The 25,807-nt window shown below is 52.2% G+C and overlaps 1 protein-coding gene across 5 annotated transcripts in view; it reads right to left on the bottom strand.

Annotated features, from left to right (window-relative positions):
• BMP1 (bone morphogenetic protein 1) overlaps positions 1-25,451 on the bottom strand; it is a 40,698-nt gene extending 15,247 nt beyond the window's left edge. For 3 of the 5 annotated variants that reach the window (XM_004442303.3, XM_087437280.1, XM_087437281.1), the window contains exons 1-12: positions 25,243-25,450; positions 17,900-18,013; positions 15,639-15,803; positions 15,330-15,447; positions 14,845-15,023; positions 13,962-14,067; positions 12,451-12,575; positions 11,745-11,860; positions 3,073-3,175; positions 1,480-1,596; positions 1,077-1,222; positions 750-945 (exon numbers count right to left, since the gene is read on the bottom strand). In XM_004442303.3, the coding sequence (XP_004442360.1) occupies positions 750-945; positions 1,077-1,222; positions 1,480-1,596; positions 3,073-3,175; positions 11,745-11,860; positions 12,451-12,575; positions 13,962-14,067; positions 14,845-15,023; positions 15,330-15,447; positions 15,639-15,803; positions 17,900-18,013; positions 25,243-25,396 (1,639 nt within the window). In that variant the 5' untranslated portion in view covers positions 25,397-25,450. Of the gene's footprint in view, positions 1-749; positions 946-1,076; positions 1,223-1,479; positions 1,597-3,072; positions 3,176-11,744; positions 11,861-12,450; positions 12,576-13,961; positions 14,068-14,844; positions 15,024-15,329; positions 15,448-15,638; positions 15,804-17,899; positions 18,014-25,242 lie in introns of all 5 variants that reach the window. The other 2 variants (XM_014796672.2, XM_087437279.1) reach the window with 2 other exon arrangements.
• Positions 25,452-25,807: the final 356 nt, after the last annotated feature.

Here is a 25,807-nt window from a genome sequence, read left to right as displayed (position 1 = left end):
AACTGTTATCTCAGTTCACAGTCAAGCAACTACCACATACCAGCTACTTTTACGTAAGTTTGTGATTTACTCAATGAAGGATGCCATTTTTCAATGGGGTTGACTTTTCTCCCCAGTTAGGCCATAGATTCAAGGGCAGGGCACCACGATCTACACATCCCTCATAGAGTCTCTGTGTTGAACGGGTGAATGAAGAAGGAATGAAGTCATCACAGCACTATTTGCAAAAGCCAAGATGTGGAAACAACCTAAATGTCCATCCATGGATGAGGATAAAGGTCACGTGGTATGTACACACAATGGAATACTATTCAGCCTTCAAAAAGAAGCAAATTCTGCCATATGTGACAACATGGATGAATCTTAAGGACATTATGTTAAGTAAAATAAACCAGTCACAAAAAGATAAATTCTGCATGATTCCACTTACATGAGATACCTAAAATAGTCAAAGTCATAGAAATAAAGAGTGAACAGTAGTTGCCAGGGGCTGGGGAAGGGGAAATGGGAGATGCTAGTCAACGAGCATCAAGTTTCCATCAAGCAAGATGAAGAAGCTCTAGAGAGCTGCTGCAGAGCACTGTGCCCACAGTCAGCAGTGCTGTGCTGTATACTGAAAAATGTGTTCAGAGGCTAGATCGCATGCTAAGTGTTCTTCCCACAATGAAATAAAATTAAGAAATAAAAAGAAGGCATAAAGGAGGTAGAGCTGCCCCAGTGGGGGTGGAGGGGGACAGGGACGGAGGCACCTTTGAAGAAGTTGACAGCGAAGCCAGCTTTGTTAATGGATCCATCAGAGACGAACTTGAGCCAGAGGCGGCTAGACGTGCTCTTGATGTCATCCGGCTTCTCGTAGCCACAGTAGCGCCCGATGAGGGTGCTGCTCTCACTGTGCCCATCGCGTACTTCCAGGTAGTCGTAGGCACAGCTGTCATGGCGCTCAATCTGAGGGTCGGGGGCTCCATCAGCAGGAGGAGATCTGGTTGCTGGGACCCAACACCAGAAAGCCCGTAGAGGTGGGCCATCCTCAGGGCGACTCGGCATTAAAGCCTCAGACCCCAGGGTCTCTGACCTACCTCAAAGGACTGGAAGGTGAGGCCCACATGGAAGCCCTCGGACACCTGGATCCGCCAGATGCAGACTTTGCTTGGCCGGTAATCGTCTGGGTAATTGGGTGACTGGATGTGGCCGTTGTCCTTTCTGACATCTCCCCCGCAGATGGCTTTGGGGACACAGTGTGAGGTGGGAAAAAGGGAAGGTTGGTCAGAATGCTTTGCCCTGCTGGAGAACTCATCTCCCCCCTCCTCCAGCCTTTCCCACATGCCTCCAGCTTCCCAGTGACCCCTAGGCCCCGGCCAATCCCATCAGATCTCTGCTTCCTCCCTTGTGGGCCCTCAACCTTGCCCCTGGGGTGCCAAGAGGGAGTGGTTCTAGGATGCACGGGAATGCCATATCTGAGTCCTCCCTCCTCCTCAGTACCTTCATAGACCGCAAAGAAGCCCTTCCCGACCCAGTTGCTGCTGCTGCGGAATTCAACCCAGAGGCGGCTGTCAGTGGAGACGATAGGCTCGGGGAGTTTGGCCCCGCAGAAGCGGCCTGCGCAGATGGTGTGGACAGAGGGGCCATGAGGCCCAGAGTGAGCCCCTCTCACCTTCTTGTGCCAGGGCTGTACCTCCAGGAAGCCCCCCCTCTCTGGGGGGCTCGGGGGCTCTGGCCCTGGTCTGCACTTGGCGCACACTCCCAAGACCACATGCCCTCCAGCCAGCCTTCTGGTTCAAGGCCCCACTTGGCCTCAAGGAGCCAGAGAGCACTTCTAGAGGATTTCATGCACTTGAGGGATAGGACATGAGTCTGCTTCTAGGAAGAAAGGTGACTCCTCACAATAACCAACTGTACATGTGTTTTATTTACTTTTTAAAAAAAGCATATTACCAACATTACTTATCTTTTCTTATTTGATCTCCATGCAAACAAGTAATAACTGAGAACAGCTTTCTTTGTACATTACAAAATGTTTTCATTTGACCAGAGGCAGGGGATGCCTCAGAACCCTAAATAAATCCCAGAATCTGGGGACTGGGTCAGAAAATGTCCCCTTTGAAATAAAACCCGACAAGAATCCACATAAGCTGATGAGGCTGGCCGTCTGTGGAATTCTTCATAGTCAAGAATCGACTAGGAATGATGTGTGTGTTCCTTATAAGATGGGTGTTTCCTGACTCTCAGCAAGAGGGTGCTGACCTAGGAATGTAAGTTATGAAAAAGAAACTGCAATCTTGGAAACACGACCACGTCTGCAAAAGGAAGTGTCGTAATGACAGCTGCTTGGGGTGACTAATAAAATATATGAATATCAGAAACTGGGGGGAAAAGAGATGGTTAGCAAGGATTTGTCACCCTGCTTCAGGCACAGACGGTGGGACAAAGGGTCTAGTGCCAAAGAGCAGCCCTGAGCTGCTCAGGATCACGTCCAGACTGGAGAAGGAGAACTCACGTAGCTCCTGAGGACTGATGCAGATCCCCTCTTGGAACGCCTCTCTTTGCCCTCACTCTATCTCCATTAGAGCACTTCTAATCTGTGGTTCTGACCTCCCAGCCCCCACTTACTCACCGCCCACCCACCAGGGACAAAGCCTTCTGTGCAGACAAGTTTGGGCCACCATGCCAGACGGGTAGCCCTCCTGGTGCGCCAGGCTGCCCGGTGGGCACCCTCAAGGCAGACCTTGCAGACAGAGAAAACAGAGCCTCTGAAATGACCCAGATGAGGAAGAGAGCCTGGAGCTGTGGGCATGCACCTGCCCACCTCCCTCTGTCAACTCCTATCACTTCCCCAACCCACACACAGACAGCCATCCCCTGAGGGAGGCCCGGAAGCCTGCACCAAGCACCTGAGGTCCAGATCGGGGAAGGGACTCGCCTAAAGTCACACACTCAGTGATGCAGCTGGCAGCACTAGCCACACCAGGATTCCCGGTTCCCACGCGGGGGTGTCGCCCTTGGCCGAGCGCTGGGTCCCAGGGAAAGTGAAGAGGGTGTGAAGTAAGGAGCCAGGGGGTATGCTAGTGCCATTACCTCGGAGGGGCGCCTTCCTCCAGAAGCCATCTCGGACCTCCACGTAGTCATACCAGCACAGGCGGCTGCGGTACAGGTCCAGGGATGTGAAGTTCAGTATTATCTATGGAAACGGCGTGGGGAAGACGGTCACACTGCTCCCCACACCTCGCCGGCCTCGCCCGCCAGCCCCATGACCACTGCGCCTTACTTGAGGTGGTTTGCCACGGGGGGGATAAATAGTTAAGGGGCCCATAAAGGAGCTCCTGGCACAGAAATGTCACTCCCCTCAGCTGTCTGCCACTTATTAGTTGACGTTCCTCCCAGACATCCCAGGCCAGCCCTCCCGGAAAATGCACGGCCTTGGTGAGCACGTGCATGAGACCAGGGCTCTCACTTGACTGACCCCGTGTAAGAAGCCCCTGCTTTGGGTTAAACACACCCAGCTCTCCTCATGGTCAACTTAAATAATATAAATCACAGCACTTTTAGAGGGAAGAGGCCCTGGGTAGAAGGGCCCAGGCTGCCATGTAGGTACTTCAGGGTCTGAAATGGGAATGAGGCGTCCAGAGAGGAGAGGCAGAAGGAAGAAGGGCTGAGTCATCCACCATCACATATTTACTGAGAGCTGATTCATGCTAACTGCTGAGGGGAATACCAGATCTGAATCCTTACTGTGAATGGGTTTAACATATGTTCTGTCAAGGAGCTTAGGACTTCGAAGGATAAGACACACGCATGAAAAGATCACTTAGTGAAAAAACACAAGACTCCAGACACATGGGCCTGGGTTTGAATCTCACCTCTGCATTTCCTGCTGTGAGTCCTTGGGTTAATCACCCAACCTCTCTGAACCTCAGCCACTTCGAGCATAAAACGAGGAAAGAGCATCTCACCTGACACAGTACTTCACAGGGACGCACAGACACTGCCCCGATCGCCTCCTGTGCATGGACTCATTTCAGCCTCCAAACCCATCAGATGTCCACCTGACACTGGAGGAAGATCTGATACCTGGGTACCTACTAACTCTCCGTAGCAGGGGCATATGAACAGGTAGAGAAGCACACTTTCCAGGAGGGAAATTGCTTCCTTAGCAGTTTCCAGAGTGAGCCCCCAAACCTGTTGTGTATTTAGAGTCCAAGAAGCAGGGACTCCAGGAAACGGCTCACCGTGACCCTGGAGGCATGGACAGTAGACAGGGATGGCCCAAGGGGCCTACCTGTTAGGTGCTAGCTGGGTTCCCTGCTGGAGGAGAAGGGGACAAGATCCATCTCCCCTCTGGCTCACTGTGGTGGAGGCCCGAGTGAGAAAGGTCTCAGAGCAGGCACTGGCACTTGCTGTCTGCAGCCAGCGTCAACACTGCAACCGGTCAGGGAAGAGCTTCTGGCTCATGGTCACCCTCTAACCCGGATCCCGTCAGAATTCTTGGTGATTTCAGTATCGGCCTAGACGATCCTTTCCGTTCCCTGGCCACTCGTTTTGTGACCTCCTCTCTACCCCTTCTCGGCCACACATAGCATGTCATGCCCTAGACCTTGCTATCGTCCATAATCTCAAGCTCAAGGACCCCACTCTCCACACATGTGCCCCAATCTTTCCTCGCTCGCTCCCTCTGTACACCGAGCCCAACCATCCTCCCAATCAGACCTTCAGTCCACTGAGACCGCCTTTCACCTTCGTGGACTCACTTTCCTACCTAGCTTGGAACCCATGGTCCATCTTTCTTTTCTTTTGATTCATACATGAATTTAAATATGTTAGTCTTTGGGGGAGTTTTTATTAATTGTGGTACTCTGAGATGTAATTGAGTGAGATCATGTTTTGAAAAGTACACTATATTACTCTTGATGATCATTACTGGTCATCACCAAGAGTTGTTATTATCATTATAAAAATCAGGTCCTGGTATTTTGAAAAACTCAAGTTGAAACTCTGCTCTGGCTCTTGCTATGGAGCCAGATGGCGTGTCATCATCCAATATTACATCTTTCCAGAAGATGACTAGCTACATCCCAGGGGAAGAGGCAAAGGGCCGGCAGTCTCATCACTTCAAAGCAAACCCACGCCCCCTCAGCATCACCTCCACGCACACGACCCCGCTCTCCTGCTGCTCTTTCTCTTCGCTGTCCTCACCTGAAAACTACAGCCCTGGCTCAATCCAACTTCCCCTGCACCGTGCCTGTACCCCATGGCCGAATGTTGCTAGAGAAAGTAGCACAGTGTTGGTCGGCTCACTTGAAATTTGAGACCACTCACCTCAACTGGGCCTCTTGACATTCCCCTCCTCTCACACCTCTCTTCTCTCCTCAAACCACCTGTTCTCCTTCTTCACTCTCAGTCCTAGCTCCACCGTCATCTTCTTCCAAGATTAGTCCAACAGCCCCTGCTCTTGATCTTGCCCCCACCACAGCAGATCTTTTATGATGTAATCAAATCACATCTCCCCACTGATCAAAATCTATAATGCATATAACTCAGTAACATCCAAAGTCCTCACCATGGCCTCTAAGGCCATTTATGATCTGACCCCCTGTTTTCTCTCTGACCCCATCTTCCACCACTCTCTTCCTTGCTTACTTGGCTCCAGCCACACTGAACTTGCCGATCCTCAAACACATCAAGCCTGCTCCTGCCTCAGGGCCTTTGCACTTGCTGCCTAGAAGCTCTTCCCAGCTCTCTGCCTGTGGTGTTCTCTCACTTCCTGTGCATTTTCTGCTCCAACTCTCCTGACATGAATGCGGCCTTCCTTGACCATCTGACATGGAACGGTAACCCTCACCTCACTCTTGTCCTCCAACTGCTAATTTCCTCCAAAACACTTATCACTGTCTGACCTACTGCATTTACTTTATTTATTTATTGTCTGTCTCCCCACCACCACCAAAATGTAAACCCTATGATGGCCGGAATTTTGTTTAACTTACTATGAAATCCTCTGTGCCTGGCATGTAGTAGTTGCTTAACACACTTTTCTTGAAAAGAATTTTGCTTTTAGGGATCTATTCCAAAGATATACTTGCCCAAGTGTATAAAGATATAAGTTTCAAGATATTTATTGTAACATTTCTGGTAATAATGAAATCTTGGCAAAACTTAAATCAAACATGCATCAATAGAGACCCCCAGGGGAAGGATTGAATAATTAAATTAAGGGAAATCAAGATGATGGCATGCTATGAGGCATGAAAATGACTGAGGGAGGTCTGTATGTGCTGACATGGAATGACAGCCATGATTTACTGCTGAGTGAAGGGCAAGTGACAGAAGGCCATGTGGGTGTGTCTTTTCGTTTATAGAGACACACGCACACATGCATACCTAGAAGGGTCTAGAAGGACATACTAAGTGTTTCCAATGCTTAGACGCCTCTGAGAAATGCGATACAGAGGAAGATCAGGGCAGAATACTCACTTTTTACCTTGTGCATTTCTGTATTGCTCAAAATTTTTGCAACATGCATACTATCCTTATATCTAACAAACAACAAAAATATCTTTACAAGAGTTGCTGGAGGGAAGAAGGTACTCAGAGGGCCAAGTGAGGACACTGGCTCCTAAACGTACACCCTTCACCACTACTCCATGTGGCCTCCCGGGCCTACCAATCAGTTCTGCTCGGCAGTTGCCCTAAGAACAGCAGCACCTTGCCCATCCTCCTCGTAAACTGCTCTGGGTTGGTCAGATGAATCCAGACCCTCTCAAGAAGAAACCATACCCAGTTGGTGGAACTTCAAAGAGCCCCCGAGACCTCCTATGGGGTAGGAGGAACCAGCAGTCACCTCATTCAGGAGGAAGAGACCTATGTTGGTGGCGAGGGGCATCCTACAGGGAGGCACAGCCAGGGCTATATTGAGACTGGACGTGTCTAATTAAGAGCTGTCACAACTTCTGTCATGTGGAAACAGCTGTGTTCTGGTGGCAGGGGCACTGCCCTTTGCCAAAGAAAACCTGGCCACTGCACCACTTCCTAACTGGTGACTCCGGGCCCACGGCTTGACTTCTTTGTGCCTTGTGTCTTTGCCTGAAAAATGGAGGGGATCGTAACAACTCCACTGGGAAGTCAGGGGATTAAATGAGATATAGGGTGCAGAGTCTCCAAGTGCACCCCACCTGTGAGAAGTACTCCTCGTGTTTGCTGGATGCCCTCAGAGGGGAATTGGGAGAACATGTTGACCCTTGGGGACCCACGGTCTGGCTTCAGTCTGGCCTTGCTGCAGGATCTTAGGCCCCTTATTTAACCCCTCTGTGCCTCCATTTCCTTATTTGTAAGATGGTAATGGTAGCAGTGCCTGCCTCAGAGGACTTAGGGGAATTAAATTAATATATATAAAGCTTACAACCATGTATGACACATGTATGTATCATACAGACAATAAACATACATGTAACACATACATACGGCAGCGTATGCTACTAAAAAAGTTAATTTCACTATTGGAGTTGAGTTTGCTTAAGATATTTTGATATTAGAAATGGTTCATAGCATAATCCTGGAAGCAGAGGGTGGCAAATGGGGCACCCGGGCAAGTTGACCAGAGCTTGGTCATTTAATCAGTTAAGAATATAGATCATATATCCTATAAAGAGCACAACTGGGAGCCAAACCCAGGCACTCTGGCCCCTAAACCTACACCCTTAACCACGACTCCCTGTGGCCTCCCCCAGCCTGCCAATCAATTTTGCCCAACAGCTGTGCAAAGAATGAGCATCAACCTTCCCTCCATCCTCAGCGCCCCACGCCCTTCAGCACCGGAGAGCAGACACTCAGGAGAGGGCCAGCACAGGCCTTGCAGTGGAGGGACAGGTCCGTCTCTGCCTGGTTTGGGGAAAGGAGATGAGGGTCAGGGAAGGTGTTACAGACTTCACAGAATTTGGGTAGGAGCCTGAAGAATAGGCAGGATATCAGAATGAGGGTGGATACTGCCAAACCCAAAAGACATTTGAAGTTCTTATCTTCTTGGCTCCTCTGCAACATCTGACCATGATCTTCTGAAACCACTTTCCTGCTCATAAAGGAGCGGCTTCATTGCTTGGGCAACACTATAAACCCTCTTCAGGGCAGCTGCTAATTTCACACAGTGTAGACTTGGGAATCCTAAAAGAAGCCTTCCAAAGTGGTTCTTACTCTTGTTTGACACACCCCCGACTTGCATAATTGTATAAGATAAGATTTATGTACCACTCACATTTCTGGCAATAAGCTGAGAACTGGAAAGCAAGTGAAAAACAATCTCTCAGCAGCCAAAATAGATGTCCAAGTCCATCCGCTAACGCAGGTGGATTTACGTAAGGTTCGCTGCTGCAAGAGTGCAGACTTTGGAGTCAGACATCCTGGACCTGAATGCTGGTTCCTCTACTACTCTCTGTGTAACTCGGGCAGATTTACGCATGCTCTTGGAGGCTCAACTCCCTCATCTCTACAGCAGGAATGCTAGTACCTGCATCTCAAAGCTGTTGTGAGGAATAATAAGATGCCTAACACTTTGCCTGGCACATAATTGTTAAATAACAAAGAATGGCCATTATTATTTTATGACACCATCCTCTTCTGGCTCGCCAGCCTCTGCAGGCCCTTTAAAGGTTTCTGTCCCCCAGGGTTTCACCTTTGGTTCACATATAACTCCACAATCTCACCCAGGACCATGAGTGGTTTTAACTTTTTGCATTTCTACGACCACGCATTGATGAATCTGGAATTTTTATTTGTAGTCCACTTCTCTCCCTGGTGCTCCAGGCAGGCCTCTAAAAAAGGCTGGTGGGAATGCAAACTGGTGCAGCCACTATGGAAAACAGTATGGAGATTTCCCAAAAAATTAAAAATAGAAATACCATATGATCCAGCCTTTCCACTTCTGGGTATTTATCCAAAGCACATGAAAACACTAACTCAAAACGATACAGGCACCCCTATGTTCACCACAGCATTATTCACAATAGCCAAGATGTGGAAGCAACCCAAGTGCCCATCAATGGATGAATGGACAAAGATGTGCTATATATATACAATGGAATACTACTCAGCCATAAAAAAGACAAAATCATGCCATTTGTGACAATATGGATGGACCTTGAGGATATTATGCTAAGCGAAATAAGTCAGACAGAGAAAGAGAAATACTGTATGATTTCACTCCTACGAGGAAGATAAACAAACACCTAGATATAGAGAACAGATTGGTGGTTACCAGAGGAAGCAGGTAGAGGGAGGGTAAAAGGGGAAAAAGGGCACATGTGTATGGTGATGGATGGAAACTAGACTGTTGGTGGTGAACACCATGCAGTCTATTCAGAAACTGAAATATAATAATGTACACCTGAAATTTACACAACGTTATAAACCAATGTGACCTCAATTAAATAATTTAAAAAAAAAGGCTGGGGAGTCTTCTGGGAGCTATGGACGGAGCAGGTTGAAGGCACAGAGAGGCTCTTGGGGCAAGGCCATGTGTCTACTAGAGACTAGGGCCAGCCCATGCCAGCCCAGAGCAACAGGGCAAGCAGCTGGTCCTGACCACGCTGTCATACCCCTGCCGACTGAGCACACCTCCTGGCCAGGAAAGAAAGCAATGCTTTCAAGTAATTTTCAAGTAACTTCTGAAATGGAAGAGGGCTTTAGAATACACATAGTACCACAATGGCAGACTTTGTGTCATAATCCAGGTTCTATATGATCTTGGGCAAGTTACTTAATTTTTCCAAGTTTTCTCATATGCAAAATGGGGATAACATTAGTAACCTGCCTATAATGTTATTGTGCTAATTAAAAGACATAACACATAAAGAATTTAACACACGCCTGGCCAATCATATGCTCAATAATCATTAGCTGTTGTTATTATATTATCTACAGTGAGATTTCCGAAGGCTGAAGTAGTGGAGACCCTCGGCAGAGAGGGGGAGGAAGCTGGGGCACAGTCAGCACAGACAGCGAAAAAGACTGCAATTTGTAAGTTAGATTCAGAACAAGAAGAAGAACAAGGAAGGGATGGGTTCATTTCTGAGGGAAGACGGTAGAACGTTAACCAAGAGAGATGACAGAATTACTCAACCTTCAATAAAAGTCTGTCATAAAGAGAATGACCTTCAAATTACAAAAAATAAAATAAGTGTAGTTTGGAAAAGAAATGAAAGCTCAATAATATAGGAGGAGAGTCAGCGAGCAACTCTTTAAATTGGCTTTTGTCTCTAGGCTCAAAAATGCCATCAGAGGACATTCAAATAACTTGCAGATGTGATCAGCGTCTGTAATCTCGAGAACTTAGGACAAACGCTTTCCCAGCTTTCAGCAGGGGTGTGCGTGTGTGCGTGTGCGTGTGTGTGCGTGTCTGCGTGTGTGTGTGCGTGTGTGTGCGTGTGTGTGTGTGCGCGTGTGTGCGTGTGTGTGTGCGCGCGCGCGCATGCTGGGAGTGAACTCTGGGAATTGTAACCCACTGAACTGAACGTCAATCCCCAACTAAACAGATGGTCTATGACCATTTAGAAAAGAAACTCTTGATTACCAGGAGCCAGTCTGGGTTCACCTGAAAAAGGGCATGTCAGATAAATTTCACCTTTTTTTTTTTTTTGTGAGGAAGATTAGCCCTGAGCTAACATCTGTCACCAATCCTCCTCTTTTTTTTCGCTGAAGAAGACTGGCCCTGGACTAACATCTGTGCCCATCTTCCTCTACTTTATATGGGATGCCGCCACAGCATGGCTTAATGAGCAGTGTGTCGGTCTGCGCCTAGGATCCAAACCTGCGAACGCTGGGCTGCCGAAGAGGAGCACGTGAACCTAACCACTACACCACCAGGCCGGCCTCTCACTCCCTTTTTAAAAGGGGTTTTACCAACCAGTTGAACAGTGGATTTGATTTGGTAAGGCAATCCATCTCTATATTCAGCATGTATTAACCGCTCCCTGTGCCAGGGTACAAAGATGACAAAGGTGTGGTCGCAGAAGCAGCTCACATCCTGGTCAACAAGGTGGTGACCTGTGGCTGGATGGTAATGACATTAAGTGGTGTCATAGCTGGTGGAGTAACTCTGCCCAAAGCCTGCAGATTAATGAGTCAATGTCAGTTTGGAGGGAGATCTTGGATCTGCTTTGATTCATGTCCTGTTCAACATTTTGATCAAAGACCAGGTTCGGAAAACCGAGAAGACACACTAATCAAATGAGCTCTTGGCAGAGTAAGAGGGATGGCTACCTGCTGGACAGTGGAATTCTGATTCAAAATGATCTTGAGAGCTCTTGGAATGAACAATGTGACCAATAATAAAATTTAATCCAGCTCAAGGCTGCACTAGTACATTAAGTACCACGTTCCAATCAAGGGAATAAAGACTTAAAGCTGACTCTTGGGAGCAATAAAAATACGAAGCACATGGAAAGTCCAGGGGTGGGTGAGAGGTCCAGACTCCACATGAGAAGCCTGTGGACGGATCTGAGAAGCATTAGAAAAGTGCCCGGCACGTAGCAAGCGTTATCTGCGAGTAGTGTTAAGACAGAAGGAAGCCCAGGAAGGCTGTGAGTGGTGGGGGCCCCTCCTCACTGTACTGCTGTGTCCTTCTCGTGAAGGGAATGCGTTGACATTCCCCAGGGAGGTTATTCAGAGCCACATGGACCCCACTGTGGGGTTCCGTGGGGTTCCAGGGAGGGACTATGCTCTCCTACTCAGGGGTCCCAGCAGACAAGGAGATGCTCAGTTACCTTCTCCCCAGGTGTGACCGAGATGCGCCATACGCAGTGCATGTGGGCCGAGTAGCCATTGGGGTATTCCGGGGAGGAGAAGTTGCCTGTGCTGTCTTGCAGGGTCTCTCCACAGGCTGTTAAAGAAAGAAATGACTGGGCTGCTGGCTGCAGGCGCCCAATCCCCCCAGCCTTCTGGCTTCCCTGCCCTGAGCCCTGGCATCTTTTGGGGGAGAGAAAAATGGCTGAGGAGAGGACGGAATCTGGGATGCTCCTGTCCCTTTAAGATCCACTCCCTTCTCCTCACATATAAGCTCCTACCATCCGACCTCCCACCATCCTACCTTCCGGCCTAGTGCTGAAGGATGCCCTGTGGTCAAGGCAACATGGGTTCCAGAGTTGAGATCAAGCTCCTTTGGTGGGCCTCACTCCACTTCACTCCCTGAGAATTGCTCTGCTCTCTCCCTTTTCTGCTCCTGCTGCCCCTTATCCTCCCAGGCCCTCAGAAGATGGATGGCTCAGCATCCCACCACCACCTGATCGTAGCCCCAGTTTGGTTCCTAACTTGAACATTGCCCCTCCCTGGGTGCCCCCTCCCCCAACCCCAGGCAGTCTCTGGCCTTCTCTGAGACTCATAGCTTTAACCTTCTTGGCCCCAGGTCCTGGCCTCTGCCTGTCTCAGGCCCTGCCCTCCACCTCTCCCTGGCCGGTCCCTCCCTGCCCTGACCTGGGCACTTGTAGAGCTTGCGTGCCTGGGCAATGTCCCCCTTGCTGAGCCGGGTCCTTTGGCCGATGGGAGGTTTCACCCCATTCACCTCATACTTGGGAACAATGGTGTCCAGGAAGATGCCCCTGAGGAGGAAAAGCCCAACCTGGGTGAGAGTCTGATGGAAGGGTGGTGTGCCTGTGTGCACCCAAGGTCATAACCCCGCCAGAGCCCAGACATTCCTCAGCAGGGTCAGGGACGGGCGAACACATCTCACCCTGTCATTATGCTGCCCACTGACCAGCAGCCACCCTGCTCCGTGGCAGCCACACCACAAGAGCCTGGGGAAGCCCCAGGAACACTCTGGGAGGTCAGGAACACAGGCCCAGGATGCCCTGGGGACCCACTGGTGCCCCAGCTCAGTCTGGCCCTGACTCACCCCAGCCCCAGGGGACCTTCGGACCCCTACTGGATCATGTCTCCAGCCCCACCCAGCCCCTGCTTCTGTGGCCCCTCATGCTGATTCAGCCCTGACTGAACCTCTCCCAGGACTACCTAGGGCCAACCTTCACCCTGCTAGCACGGGTCTCTTCTGACAGCACCTGGGACAAGGGTAAAGGGCAGGTTCCACTGTGGCCAGACCAGACCCTGGGGACAGCCCCGCCAGCTCCTGATCCATCAGTGTCTCCTAGTTCCTGCCTGCTAAATCCTGGGTGTTTCCATCTGGGAGGAGCAGAATGAAGGGAAGCAGGCAGCCCTCCACCTCCCCAGGGCCCCTGACTCACACCCAGCTGGGCAGAACTCAGCAGGGGGTGGGGTGGGATGTGGTGGGAAATGTACAGAAGGGGGTCCGTGGGTGTGGGGGCTGGATGACCTCACCACCCTGCCTTGGTCTCTGTTCCCTCAGGTCAAGAAGCAGGAAGAGTGGTCTAGAAGGAGTGACTGAGGAGAGGCGAGGGCCACTGTCTGGGTCAGAGATGGAGAGCAGAGACAGAGGATGAGGGAAGAGCCAGGCATGGGAGAGGCCAGGCGGGAATGAGCGAGAGGAGGAAGACGAGTCGTTTCCCACACTCTGTTAAGGAGAAGCTGGGGAGGGGGGCTCATCCAGGGCAGGAGACAGACTGTGCAAATTAGCCAATTACAAAAAAGCAGACCGATAGAAAAGGGTGCCCTCAATTAGAAAAATGTGCCCCCTTTGACGGGCGGATGAGGGAAAACCTCAGCTGCCTTCGGCTGATACAGTTCCGAGGCCACGGCACACCATGTGGCTTGCAAAGCGGCTGGGTTTCAGCCTCCTGGGCCAGGTGCCCTCAGTGTGCACAGTACTGGGTGAAGAACCGAGGCTTTGTGAGTCCCAGCCCTGCCACGGATCCACTGTGGAGGAGGACAGCAGGACAGGCAGCACCCATGGGGCTGCAGCAGCCCAGTGGCCCACTCTTGTCCTTGCTGACTACCCCAGCAGGGCAGGCTAGTGCCAAGTGGAGGTCTACGGAGGGCTGGGCTGCCCGGCAGAGGCTAGGCCTGTCTCTCACCTGGAGAATGTGTTCCGGGCATAGTGCATGATACTGTCGAAATCATAGTTCTCCCCCAGGGACTCCACCTCCTGGAGCTCCATCTTCAGGAAGTTATACTCCTGCCCTGCGAAGACCAGGAAAGGGGGGGTGGGTCCGTGCAGCATGCAGCGCCACCTTTTCAGGGTGGGGAACGAGGGCCTCCCTGTACTTGGGAGGTGCCCCCTACCTGAGGGTCGCGGAAGCTGCCAAGGGAAGCCTGTGGGGAGGGGCAGGTCTCTAGAAGAGTCTGTCCAGCAGAGGGGCAGGGTGAATGAGGACTTGCTAGAGGAAAGGCTCAAGGGAGTATGGGAAGGAAGTGCCCATTTCTAGAACCACAGCAAGATGAAAGCCGTGAAGAGTGGAGGAGGCCTGGGGAGAGAGAGAGGAAGCAGGAAGGGAGGGAAGAGAGATAGCATAGCGAGAAGAAATAAGAGAGAAAAAAGCCCTTAGAGGACAGAATAGTCAAAGAGCAGAAGACTGGGTAAAAATGAAGAGAAAGGCTGGGGCAGCATGGGGGATGGGCCAACCCCTCCCCAGGCCCCACCCCAAAGGCCAGCTGGGTTCTGGCTGCTCTGGATGGCCCCTGTGTCCAGGACCTGGACCTGTCCTGGTTCCCCAAAGTAGCTCCACCACTGATCTACAGTCCCTGAGTTGCTACTGGCCCAGCGGAGATGGCTCAGAGCAGGGTCTGGACCAACCTGGGCTCTGGGCAAGGCTGTGACTACCCAGCCAGCTGGGTTTATAATGCTGAGTTGACCAAAAGTGATGGCTCCAGGGAGCAGCTCCCACCCCCACCAGGGGCCCTCAAGGGGGGGCTGGGCCACACACGTGGCCCCACCTCCCGGGAGGTGGAGGTGTGTACCTGGCTGGATGTTCTCTCGTACGATGATAACATGGCGGTCCCGGTCTGGCCGTGTGTGCTCATGCCAGAAGCCGATGACATGACCCAGCTCATGGACCACGATGCCAAACTTGTCACAGTTCTTGCCGATGGATATGGCCTGGGGCCCCCCACCTCGGCGACCCACATAGGAGCAGCACCTGGAGGGCGGGGCCAGCTCAGGGGGGCGGTCCCGAGCTGGGGGAGTGCATCCACTCAGGGGCCGGGCGAGGCTGCCAGGGGGGCAGGGGAGTGGAGGGGTGGGGAGGAACCTGAGTGTGGGGTGCCCAGGCTGTGTACTGGGGTCATAGCCACATCTGGGGGAGGGGGGTTCTGGGGGAAATGCCCCATGGTGAGAGGGGACAGATTATGCCAGGCCATGCCCAGATGGGGCAGCTGCAGTGCCCAGGACAGAACACGGGTTGGGGTGAAGGCTGAGGGTACAGTGCTCAGGGGCTCCTGCTCACCCGCAGGGTCGATAGGTGAAGACAATATAGCTGTCCTCGTCAGTGCGCTCCAGGAAGGTGACACAGGTATGCTTCTCCCAGTGCCTCATGGCCTGCCGGAAGACTGCCCTCTGGCTGCCTGCCAGGATGAAGGAGGCCAGGCTGTCACAGTATCCAGGTGGGCCCACCTCTACCCACTGCTAAAGAGTTGCAGCCATTCATTGGACAGAAAGGCAGAAGGTATACTCATACCACGATGCACGACAGGGCTGCCCCAAGGCCAGGCCCAGAGGCAGGCTGCTCCCCAGGCCCCCACAACATCACGCTCACCAGTGAAGTTTCCCCCAATGACAAAGGGGATGACCCCATCAGGCCACACACGTTCTGGTCTGGATGTTGCTGCCCGCCGGCTCCGGGACCTGCTTCTCCATCTCCCATGGTTTTTCCTCTGAGGTTGCTCACTAGTGCTCTGGGAGACAGTGGTAGAAGAATTTCCTGGAATTGAAAGAGGCAGACGTTGGTAGCAAGTGAGTGAAGGGGAGGAGGGGGAAACAAATTATAGCCAATCCTCATTATGTGGGGATTCCGGATTTGCTCACTCACTAAAACTTATCCATAACCCCAAATCAACACCCTCAGCCACTCCTGGTCGTTTTGCGGACATGCGCACAGCAGTGAAACACGTGAGTCGTCCAACGTGCCTGCTCCTGCTGAGGCCACACAGGTGACACACCACCTGCTTCTTTCCGCTCTCATACTGTAAATAAGCATCTTAGTCACAGTCTATTTCACGTCACGATTTTTGCATTTTTGTGCTTTTTTTTAGTGATTTCACTGTTTAAAATGACCCCCTTCCCCTCAGTGCTGAAGCACTGCACTGCCTTTCAAATCCTAAGTGCAGGAAGGCTGGGATGTGCCTAGTAGGAAAAGTACGTGGGTTAGATGAGCTTCCTTCAGGCACGAGTTACAGTGCTGCAGGCCGTGAGTTCAGCGTTAATGAGTCACCTACATATGAAATAAGGTGTCTTTAAACAGAGACACACGTGAGACAGGGTTACGTACTGATGAGTTGATAAAAATGTGACCAGAGGCTCGTGGGAACCCACCCCTGTATTTCTCCCAGGAGTAATGGGTCAGTATTTGCTAATTCAGTGTCCACAGTGACTTTACAGAATAAGGGTATTTTATAGGTCCGCTCATAACTTCCAGGAATAGGAAGAACGGCCGTAATTGAAAAGGAGAACAAGGGTGTCATTTCCTAGCAACTGTGGCAGACCTGAGCCTAGCAAACATTCCCTTCTCACATAATAAACCTTCACATTTGTGCAGTGTGCAGAACTCGATGTCTTCTTTAAGTATTTCCAAATACGTATTCTCATTTGACACAGTAGCTCTCTGGGGTGGACTGGGCAAGCGTCACCATCTACATCTGACAAATGAGGAAACTAAGGTCAAAGATTTTCCCAAAGTCACACAGTGAGTTAGTGGCAGGCCCAGGTGATCCAGCTCCTCTGTTCTGCTTTCCCCTTGTACCATGTCTACTAGTCCCCACTAAGGTCAAGTAAGCATTGCTAGCTACCAGGTCACCAGGTCACCCTCCAATGCCAGCTGCTCTCTGGCTTAGTTTGACCTTTACTCCATGGGCTGCCCATGCCAGGATCCTTCCTTGTACTGGACAGGACAGCTGCCTGGCACCACAAGAGTGTGCCCAGAACAGGCCACAGGTGAGAATCCCCGCCCTTTGTCAAGAGGAGAGCTACCAGTGGGCAGGACCATGTTCCGGAGCAGTGAGAAGGCTGGACAGAACTGGGCCAGCCCAGGCCCTCACTCCTCCCCTTCCCCCACCATTCACAAGTGCCAGGTGGGTTGTTAGAAGCTTCGACCACACCCAGGGATAAGAAAGACCCACCCCTGACCTTGAAGAGCTCTGAGTCCCGCTGGGGAGAGAGATATATAAACAAATCATCACAATATAGTACAATGAGTGAGATGCTAACAGTGTAAGCACAGTGCAGAGAGAACATAGAAAATGGAGGTACAGTTACGTCTGGGGGATGATCAGGGAAGATTTCACAAGAGAAGCTCTTGAGATGGGCCTTGAAGAATGCAGAGAAGCTTGCAAAGCGGGAGCAGAGGGAGAAGCCAGGAAGGATTCAGTGTTGAGAAGGGAGACTCAGATTTGGGGTGAGAGGCTTGGGTGTCTGTCCCAGCTCCACTACTGACTAGCTATGTCATCTTGAGCAAGTCGCATTACCTCTGTGAATCTTAGTTTTTGTATCTGTAAAGCGGGAGTTGTTCTGACACCTACCTTTGAAGGTGGATGGGGACAGTCAGGTTAGATAATGCTTTTGAAAGTACTTTGTAAACTGTAAGCAAAAAGAATGTCGGTTCTTAGTTCCTGGGTATGTCTACATCTACTACTCCTCTGGGGAAGGGATGAAGATATTCCAAGGGAAGACAAGTCTTTACGCTGGCTTCAAGCTCATGGCCTCTGTCCTGGGAGGGCCTGGCTGGGAACAGGGAGGTTCCTTGTTTCTCTAATTTTGGAACTATTTCTGGGACATAGGAGGGCTGGCCTGTACCCAACATACCTGCAGCTTTGATGGAAGACCTGTGGATTGCTTGTTGTCTGAGATCCACAGCCTGCTGCACCTGGAAGGCCCTTAAGTCTTCCTCGTCCAAGGCAATGTCCCCAAGGAAGGCAGCTAGGGAGAAAAGAAGAGGCCAGGGGCTGAGTTAGTCCTTCTACCCAGCACTGACAGCCCCGACCCTGCGGACACACCTCCTGGTCCCCACAGCAACTTTAATCTTCAGATGCCTACCGAGGAAGGAGGAGGGCAGTGGGGGACTGGCTTTGAAGATCTCTTGGGAGACTCATGCTGATCTTTTAGTTGGAATCTCAGCAAAGCTGAAGCCCAGCCACTACCAGACTGTTAGCTCCATGCAGACACAGTCATGTCATTTATTTCACCATTCTTTAGCGAATACTTAGTGAGCACCTCCTGTGGGCCAGGTACCACTCCAGTGATCAGCAAGACAGAAGAGGTCCCTTCTCGAGTGGAGCTAACCTCCAACAAAATACCAGCTGACAAATACGGACCTCAAGAATGCCAGGTAGTGGCTGGCTCCGTGGCTTAGCGGTTAAGTGCGCGCGCTCTGATGCTGGCGGCCCGGGTTCGGATCCTGGGCGCGCCCCGAGGCACCACTTCTCCGTCCAACGCGAGGCCGAGTCCCACGTACAGCAATTAGAAGGATGTGAACCTATGACATACAACTATCTACTGCGGCTTTGGGGGGAAAAATAATGAATAAATAAAATCTTTAAAAAAAAAAAAAAAAAAAAAAAGAATGCCAGGTAGTTATGGGTGCTATGAAGAAAATAAAAGGGGGCAAGATGACAAAGTGCCTACTTTGTGGGCCCATAACCTGGGCACCATGCTGAGCATGTGGTTCAACAAATGCTATTTCAATTACATCGAGGGGAGGATATGAGTAAAAATGGGAGCAGACAGGCATATCAGGGAAACCAGGACACATAATGGGAGCTTCCCAACTAGGAGGAAAAGGTTTGACAATTCTCAAGTGAGTCCTATTCTGCGTCTCAGGGTCCCCTGTCTAGAGAAAGAAAAGCCTAGAGGAAAGAGTCCCCCATAGCCCATTTTGATTTCTGAAGCTGGGGGAGATGTTTCCGGAGAGATGGGCTAAACAGTCTATCTGCTTCTTGAGAAGTCAGGAGCAAGAGGAAACAGAGGTTGCAAAGCTGAGCCCTTTGGAAGGAGCTCAGATGTGAGCTGCATGCTGGGCTGGGGTGGGGGAGGCGGAGGCTGAGCTGGAGGTGGAGCAAGGAGCAGTTTTCCTGCAGCTCCGCCCAGGGCGACATCTGCTTCTCATCCCGAGCGCTACACAGGCCTGGCGGGCAGCATTACACAAATTGTTTTAACCTTGAGGCCTTGCACACAGGTTGCTCCTCCCCAGATGGCCCACTGAGTGGACACACACACACACTTCATCACACAGAGAATCAGACACATGGGGTTAGTGTTCCCACAGACACATGGTGACACCCACCCCCACGCCATCAAACACAGAGCCACGCAAAGTCACACAAGCAGTGCCCACACCGCCCTTTCAGAGGAGAGGCACTCAATAATGTTTGTTCGAGTGAAGTTATCACATCAATATTCTTCGGGCCTGCAAACACATGCCCACAGACACACGCTCTTCTATCGATGTGACCTAGAGTTGAGTCCACGGAAGGCGGGAGTGACCTTAGCAGTTGTCTAGGCCAACCTCCCATTTTACAGGTGTGGAAACTGAGGCCCAGAAGGGAAATAATTTAACTGAGACCATGCTGCTAGTCACTAGAAAGGCTGGATTTATAATGTAGGCCTCCTGATTCCCAGTCAGTGCTCAGTGCACTCAAGTTCATTACCTCTATAGAACCCATATTATAAATACATATACACAAAAATAGACACTCACTCAGGTACACATATCCATAAAAAATACACAGAGTCACAGACAGTCCTAAAAAACACACATGTCAAGCTCCAACACACACAAACCAACAGTAAGCTCTGAAGCATTAAGCCAGTGGTAGCAGCAATAATGACACTTTATGTAAATATCTGTTGAAATTTATGTGGTGCTTTCCAGTGGACAAAGTGCTTCACATGAATGAATTCATTTAATTCCGGCCCACGCAGGACATGCCTGCTAAGCCATGCTCTGCCCATGCATTTGCCTAGGAGTGTCCCATTACAACCTCTTGGAGAGATAACCTAGGTGCTAGATTCTAGCCCACCTCCCGGACTTTAGAGATCAGAACACTTGGGCCTAAGAGGGGAAATGACTTGCTCAAGGTCACCAGCTAGTAAGTGGCTCTCACCACATGAGAAAGATTCTCTTACTTAAAACGTCACCTTTGGTGGTCTTGGCTCAGCAATGGATGGGACGGCAACAGAGAACACTTCTCAGCTGACATGCAAGGGTGGTCCAGCAAGGCTAGAGGTGGGAGGTACACTCCAAGGAGGCGGCGGTGGGCTCCTACGTGCCCATGCTCACACAGGTGGGCATGTGCCACATGAACACCCCACACCTTTGCACACTTCACGTCTTTGCACAGACACTGCACCTGCTGGCTCACACACCCACTCCCACAGGCACCACCATATACACACGTGACTGGACACGTGGACTTGTCTTTGGACACAGCAGCAAAAAGCAAGGTCTGTGGAGTCAGACAGACCTGTCTTTGAACCCCAGCTTGGGTACTTCTAGCTGACAAGTCACATAAACTCTTCTAAACCTCAATTTTCTCCTACATAAAAAGGAGCTAATAATGGCATGTCTCCTAGGACTACTGCATGAAATAAAGCACCTAGCACAAAGCCCCAAGGACAGAGAGCACCCACTAAATGGCCCCTGCTAATACTACCCCAATAACAACCCCATAAGCTCAAGTTCAGCTCTCTACTTTCCAGGGACATACTGGTTCACCCACATTGGCCTCCCGGCTGGGTAAAGCCCCCGAGGGGGTTCAAGAAGCAGAACCTCGAATTCCAAGTACAGAGCCCACAGAACTGTGCTGGCCTGGGGGACCAGGGCAGTGTGGAGGGCAGGGCAAGTGGAAGGCGGGACAGGCCCCAGGGTTGGCCGCAGAGCTCATCCGTGGAGTGAGCACCCTGCGGTGGGGATGTCATGGCTGAAGAATGCGTGGGAACAGAGTCGGGGTGGGGAAGAGATGGGGTGGGCAGGAGAGCCTCATGGCCCGGAGCTGGGCCTGAAGGCTCTGCCCATTTGGGATTCTCCTTGGGTTAGCAAGGGAATCTGGATGCTGGAGAGTCCAGGACGCCCCTCCTTACCCGGAAGGAAGCTCCAGGGTCAGGGTCAGGGTAGTAGTTGTTTTCAACACAGGATCAAAAGTTTTTGTTTTGTTTTCCGGCTGTAAACCAGCCAGGAGCACTCATGGCTGCTCTACAGCCAGACCCCTGGAGCAGAAGAGGAAAGAAGAGAGCAAGCTGGACCCCATGTGCCCATCCTTCAGGTCAGCCTCTTGACTCCAGAGTCTCCTCCGGGGGCACAGCAAGCCATCTCCTTTGGTGGGGGAGGGAGAGGAGCCTGGCTGTTATGTTGAAGCCCCAACCACGCCATATGTACCCAGCACAGAATGTCCCATCACACACATGTAAGCTTCTAGCTGGGGGAGGACATGCAAATGTTTGCAGGTACTTCGTCACACACGCACACTTATGCACAGGTGCATATTTATACACACACTTACATGTACTCAGGAGTACCCCACGCACAGTTGAACAGACCTGCCCATAAAGCAGGGGCACGTCTGCAAATGTGCAAAAACTCACTCTGGACTACTTCCCTGTGTAAGCCCCAGTGTTTCCAAACCCACAGATAACTGCATTTCACAGGCCATACCCCCAAAGGAGAGGGCACCTGTAGAAATGGAGAGGGGGGCAGGGGGAGAGGGAGGGAGAGAGAGATTAGCTGATTTCCCTGGATATACATAGTGGGTCCTTAGTGGCCTGAGGAGTGACACATTCTACTCCCTCCCCTCCTCTCCCCAAATCTCTGGAGAAACCAGAATTTTTGAGAGTTCCTTCTTCCTGGGGAGTCCCATTAGTCCCCCTCCAAATGGAGCTCAGGGCGATTGCAAGTCTTTTCCTCCTCCCTGGGGCACTTAAAAAAGAAGGTGACTCAGGGAGCTGGGGCATAGGTGGGTGGGTGACTCATTCAGAGTGTCTGGAGGGGGGATGTGGTCTGGTGAAGGAAGGGATTGCTTCTCAACCTCCAGAGCCTGTAATCTGCTCCTCTGAGGGCCCCTGAAGTCTAAACTTGGCCCCTGGGGTGAGGATGGTGATAAGGGCTGGTGAGCTACTGCCCCACCTCCCTCCCAAGGGCAGACCTCTGAGCTACCCGCTGAAGCCCAAGTAAGGTTCTCGCTGGCTCAGTGGGTGTCTCTGCTTATGGGAGCAACTATGTTCCAATTCCTGCCTCCAAGTTGTCTCCGAGAGCCCTGAGGGTCACTGCCAAGTCATCTGGGGCAGCCAAATGGAGCTGGGAATCTTGGGGAAGGACGCCCTTGATGGTTTGGCATTCCAACGTACAAGAAATCAGGGCTGACTTGCAATCTCCCTGGGCAAGGGCAAGAGAGAGAGGGCTTGGTGGAAGCAGCTCTGAGCACACACAGACCAGCTCAGCTTCCTGCTCATTGTTCTGGTCTCATCCAGAAGACAGAGGAATCTCTCTAGGGTATCAAGGGTCTTTACTTTGCCCTTACTGCAACAGTAACCATAACTTGGACAGTAATAGCAAGAGGTAACCTCATATGAAGGGAGCTGGGTATCCCAATAGATGGTAGGTGAGCCAGCGGGAGTCAATGGGGCTTTCATTCTTGGTCCTCCGTGTGCAAGGAGGAGGAGGAGGAGAGAGCTGGAGAGCGGCAAGTGAGCAGAGGCAGACAGGCACACCAGCTGCATCCAAAGGAAAGCGAGGCAGACACACCTGCCATCATCACCTCCAGCACCTGGTAGTCAGGGCTCAGAGGGCGCAAGAGGCAAAGCCAGGCAGGAGGGGGCAACACAAGCAGAGAAGAGAGCCTGGGGACATGCAGCTTGAGGGTGTCGCCGTGGGGTCTTTGGGAACCAGGGTGGAGGAGGAAAGGCTGCACCAGTCACACCCAGGAGGGGACCTGATCTGACCCTGAATCTTGGCCTTGTCAGGCCCTCCAGACCTCTCAGCCACCCCCAGGCCTGGCCCAGCTCCCCATCAGCCTCGCTTCGCTCTGGTGGAGAGCTTTCTCCAGAGCCCTTGTTTGAAGTTCCAACTCAGCCAGCCCCACCCTAGCATGAAATCTGAGACTGGGGATACAACCCTCAGCCTCCTGCTGCTCCGAAAATCACTCCAATTTCCAACTGGTAGTGAAATACATCAAATTGGCTTCCTCCCCATTCTTTAAGGCCTTGCCAGATCCCTCCTCCTCCATGAAGACCTCGAAAACCTTCCCAGCCTGCTGTGATCACGATTTCCCCACCACCACCCACTACCAGGGCCGCAGAGGGGCAAGAGGCTCCTTGAGCCTTTAGAGCTTTTCCCTCCAAGGTGGCATATGACGCATCTTGGTTTGTGCTGTTGGTTACATCCCATGCTTCTGTCCTACTGGACTGTAAGCTCCCTGAGGGCAGGACCATGTCTTACACTTCTCTGGCTCTCCCACAACAATCAAGCCAGGGTCTGGCACATGTTAGCATTCAGTAAACGTAGATCAGCTGAATGAATAAGTGACCCCAGGACAAGGTCAGAGAGACAGTCCTTTTTCCTGAAAATCAAGCCCATTCCTTCAGAAAAAAATGAAGCAAGGGTGTGAGGCACAGAAAACAGGGTGGAGGCAGCCAACATTTACCTAGCATTTACTGTGTGTTAAGCTCTAATAAGTGTTTTATATACGTTCTCATATCTAATCCTCACCACTAACTCTACAGAGACGTACCTTCAGCTCCATCTTACAGGTGACAAAAGCGAAGTTCAGAGGTGATAATTAACACTTCCAAGGTGGTACAACTAAGGAGTGGTGAGTCCAGGATTGAGAGCTAGGTCTGTCTGCCTCCAAAGCCCACGCTTTGTCCACTTAGCCTCATGCCCACTCCAAGCCCAGCGAGAAAGATGACAGCTAACAGCTGGTTTACCCACAGCCCAGCAGGAGGGAGGAAGAAGGGCTGAGGGATCCAGCTTCTCCTCCCACGGGAAGGGTCTCCTATTCCTGTAGTTTGCTATGATCCATCCACCCAAAGAGGGGTCCCCAGGGGCAGGACGAGAGCAACCTGTCCCACAACCCCTTGTGCCACACATGGGCACTCCTAAACTCTGGGAACTGTGCCCCCGCCCCCGGCTCTGGCTATTTGGAGACATGCTGAAGTCAGAGGCAGGAAGTGAAGGGAAGGTTCTGCTGTCTTTAGCCCGTGTGTCCTCTTGTCCAGGCAGCCTGCTCAGGCTCATCTGATCAGGCAAACAGCCTGGTCATCTGGTCACTCCAGGGGCAGGACCCCTCTGGGCCCAGCAGGAGTGAAGGGGTTACACAGGGTCTTCATGGACAAAGAACACACACACACACACACACTGTGGGGCTCTGACCTCGGCTAATTAGCCCCCAGATTGTGTGGACTGAGAGAGCTGATACACAGTATCTGAGTTCTCTGTGTTTTTCCCCTTTCCATCCCAACTTGGCCTTAGTAGGTGCCTCTGGCACATAGGGGCAGAGGCAAATTCCTCTCCTGGGCTGACTGGTCTGACTTTGACAGCTGTCTTCTCAGGCTCAGAAAGCTGCCAGGCTGGTGGGGACTATAGGGTACCCAGGGAGCTCATCTCAGCAGACCCCTTGAAAAACTTTCTTCTTCCACTTGGGCTGGGTGGGGGCCTCAGGAGACTTGCTCCTTGGAGATGCAGGCCTCCGGGCACTGGGGAGACAGATGTGCAGCCCCAGGGCAGCCCAGATACACAGGCTGGAAAACACCAATGCCCTGGAGCCAGAGATGGGGGAGAAGGGAGAAGTTACACACACACACCCACACACACACGCACGCGCGCGAGTTTGGCCAGGAAAGTTTCCTCCAGGAAGAAAAGCCTCCTTGGCCACAGGTTTCTCGGGACCCAGGGAGCTTCCCCCAGGAATCCTCCCCCAGGAATCCTCTGGGAAGACGAGAGGCAGCGGCAGCAGCTTCCACACACAGCAGCAAAACTTCAGTCCTAAAAGTCCCCCAAACTTCCCCTCCCTCTCTCCCTCTTTCTTTTGTTCCCCACTGCATTGCCAACCAGGCAGCTCCCGGCTTCCCACACTGGACCGTCCTCCCCCAACCCCAAACCCGAGGCAGCCCGCGCCGGCGCTCGCGCCCGGGCCGGCCGGCGGGGTGGGGGCGCTTACCCGCCTTGCAGGGGTCTTTATAGTTGAGGGGCTCCGAGTCGTCCTCCTCCCCCAGGTCGTAGGTGTAGTCGGCCAAGTCGAGCGGCCGGCCCGGGCGCGGGAGCAGCAGCAGCCAGAGCAGCAGCGGCAGCGGCAGGCGGGCCACGCCGGGCATGCTGGCGGCGCGGGCGGGCGGGCGCGGTGGCGGCGGCGGCGGCGGGGGCGGGGGGTCGCGCCCGGGCGCGGGGGCGGGCGCGAGGGAAGCGGAGTCCTGGAGGCGAGGGGGAGGCGCTCCCCTCCGCTGCCCGCCCGCTCCCTCCCTCGCTCCCCCCGCGCTTCCCTACCTCTCCCCTTCCCTCGCTCGCCCGCCCTCCTTCCTGTCTCCCGCCCCGCCCGCCGGCTCCTCGGCCCGCTCCCTCGCCTCCAGCCTCTCCTTCCTTCCCTGCTTCTGCCCTCTTTCCTTCGCTCCCTCCCGCCCGCGCGCTCCCCCCCTTTAGGGAAATGAGCTCGCTGGAGGGCGGGTTTTCGCCCGAGCTCGGCCCACTCCGGCCCGGGATGGGGCTCGGCGGGGCCGGGCCACGCGCCA

The sequence above is a fragment of the Ceratotherium simum genome, chromosome 12 (assembly GCF_057802395.1).
Source record: "Ceratotherium simum simum isolate JZ-2026a chromosome 12, ASM5780239v1, whole genome shotgun sequence".
Taxonomy (NCBI): Eukaryota; Metazoa; Chordata; class Mammalia; order Perissodactyla; family Rhinocerotidae; genus Ceratotherium; species Ceratotherium simum.
The sequence above is the reverse complement of the archived record's forward strand: the minus strand, read 5'-3'. Positions and strand labels throughout refer to the sequence as shown.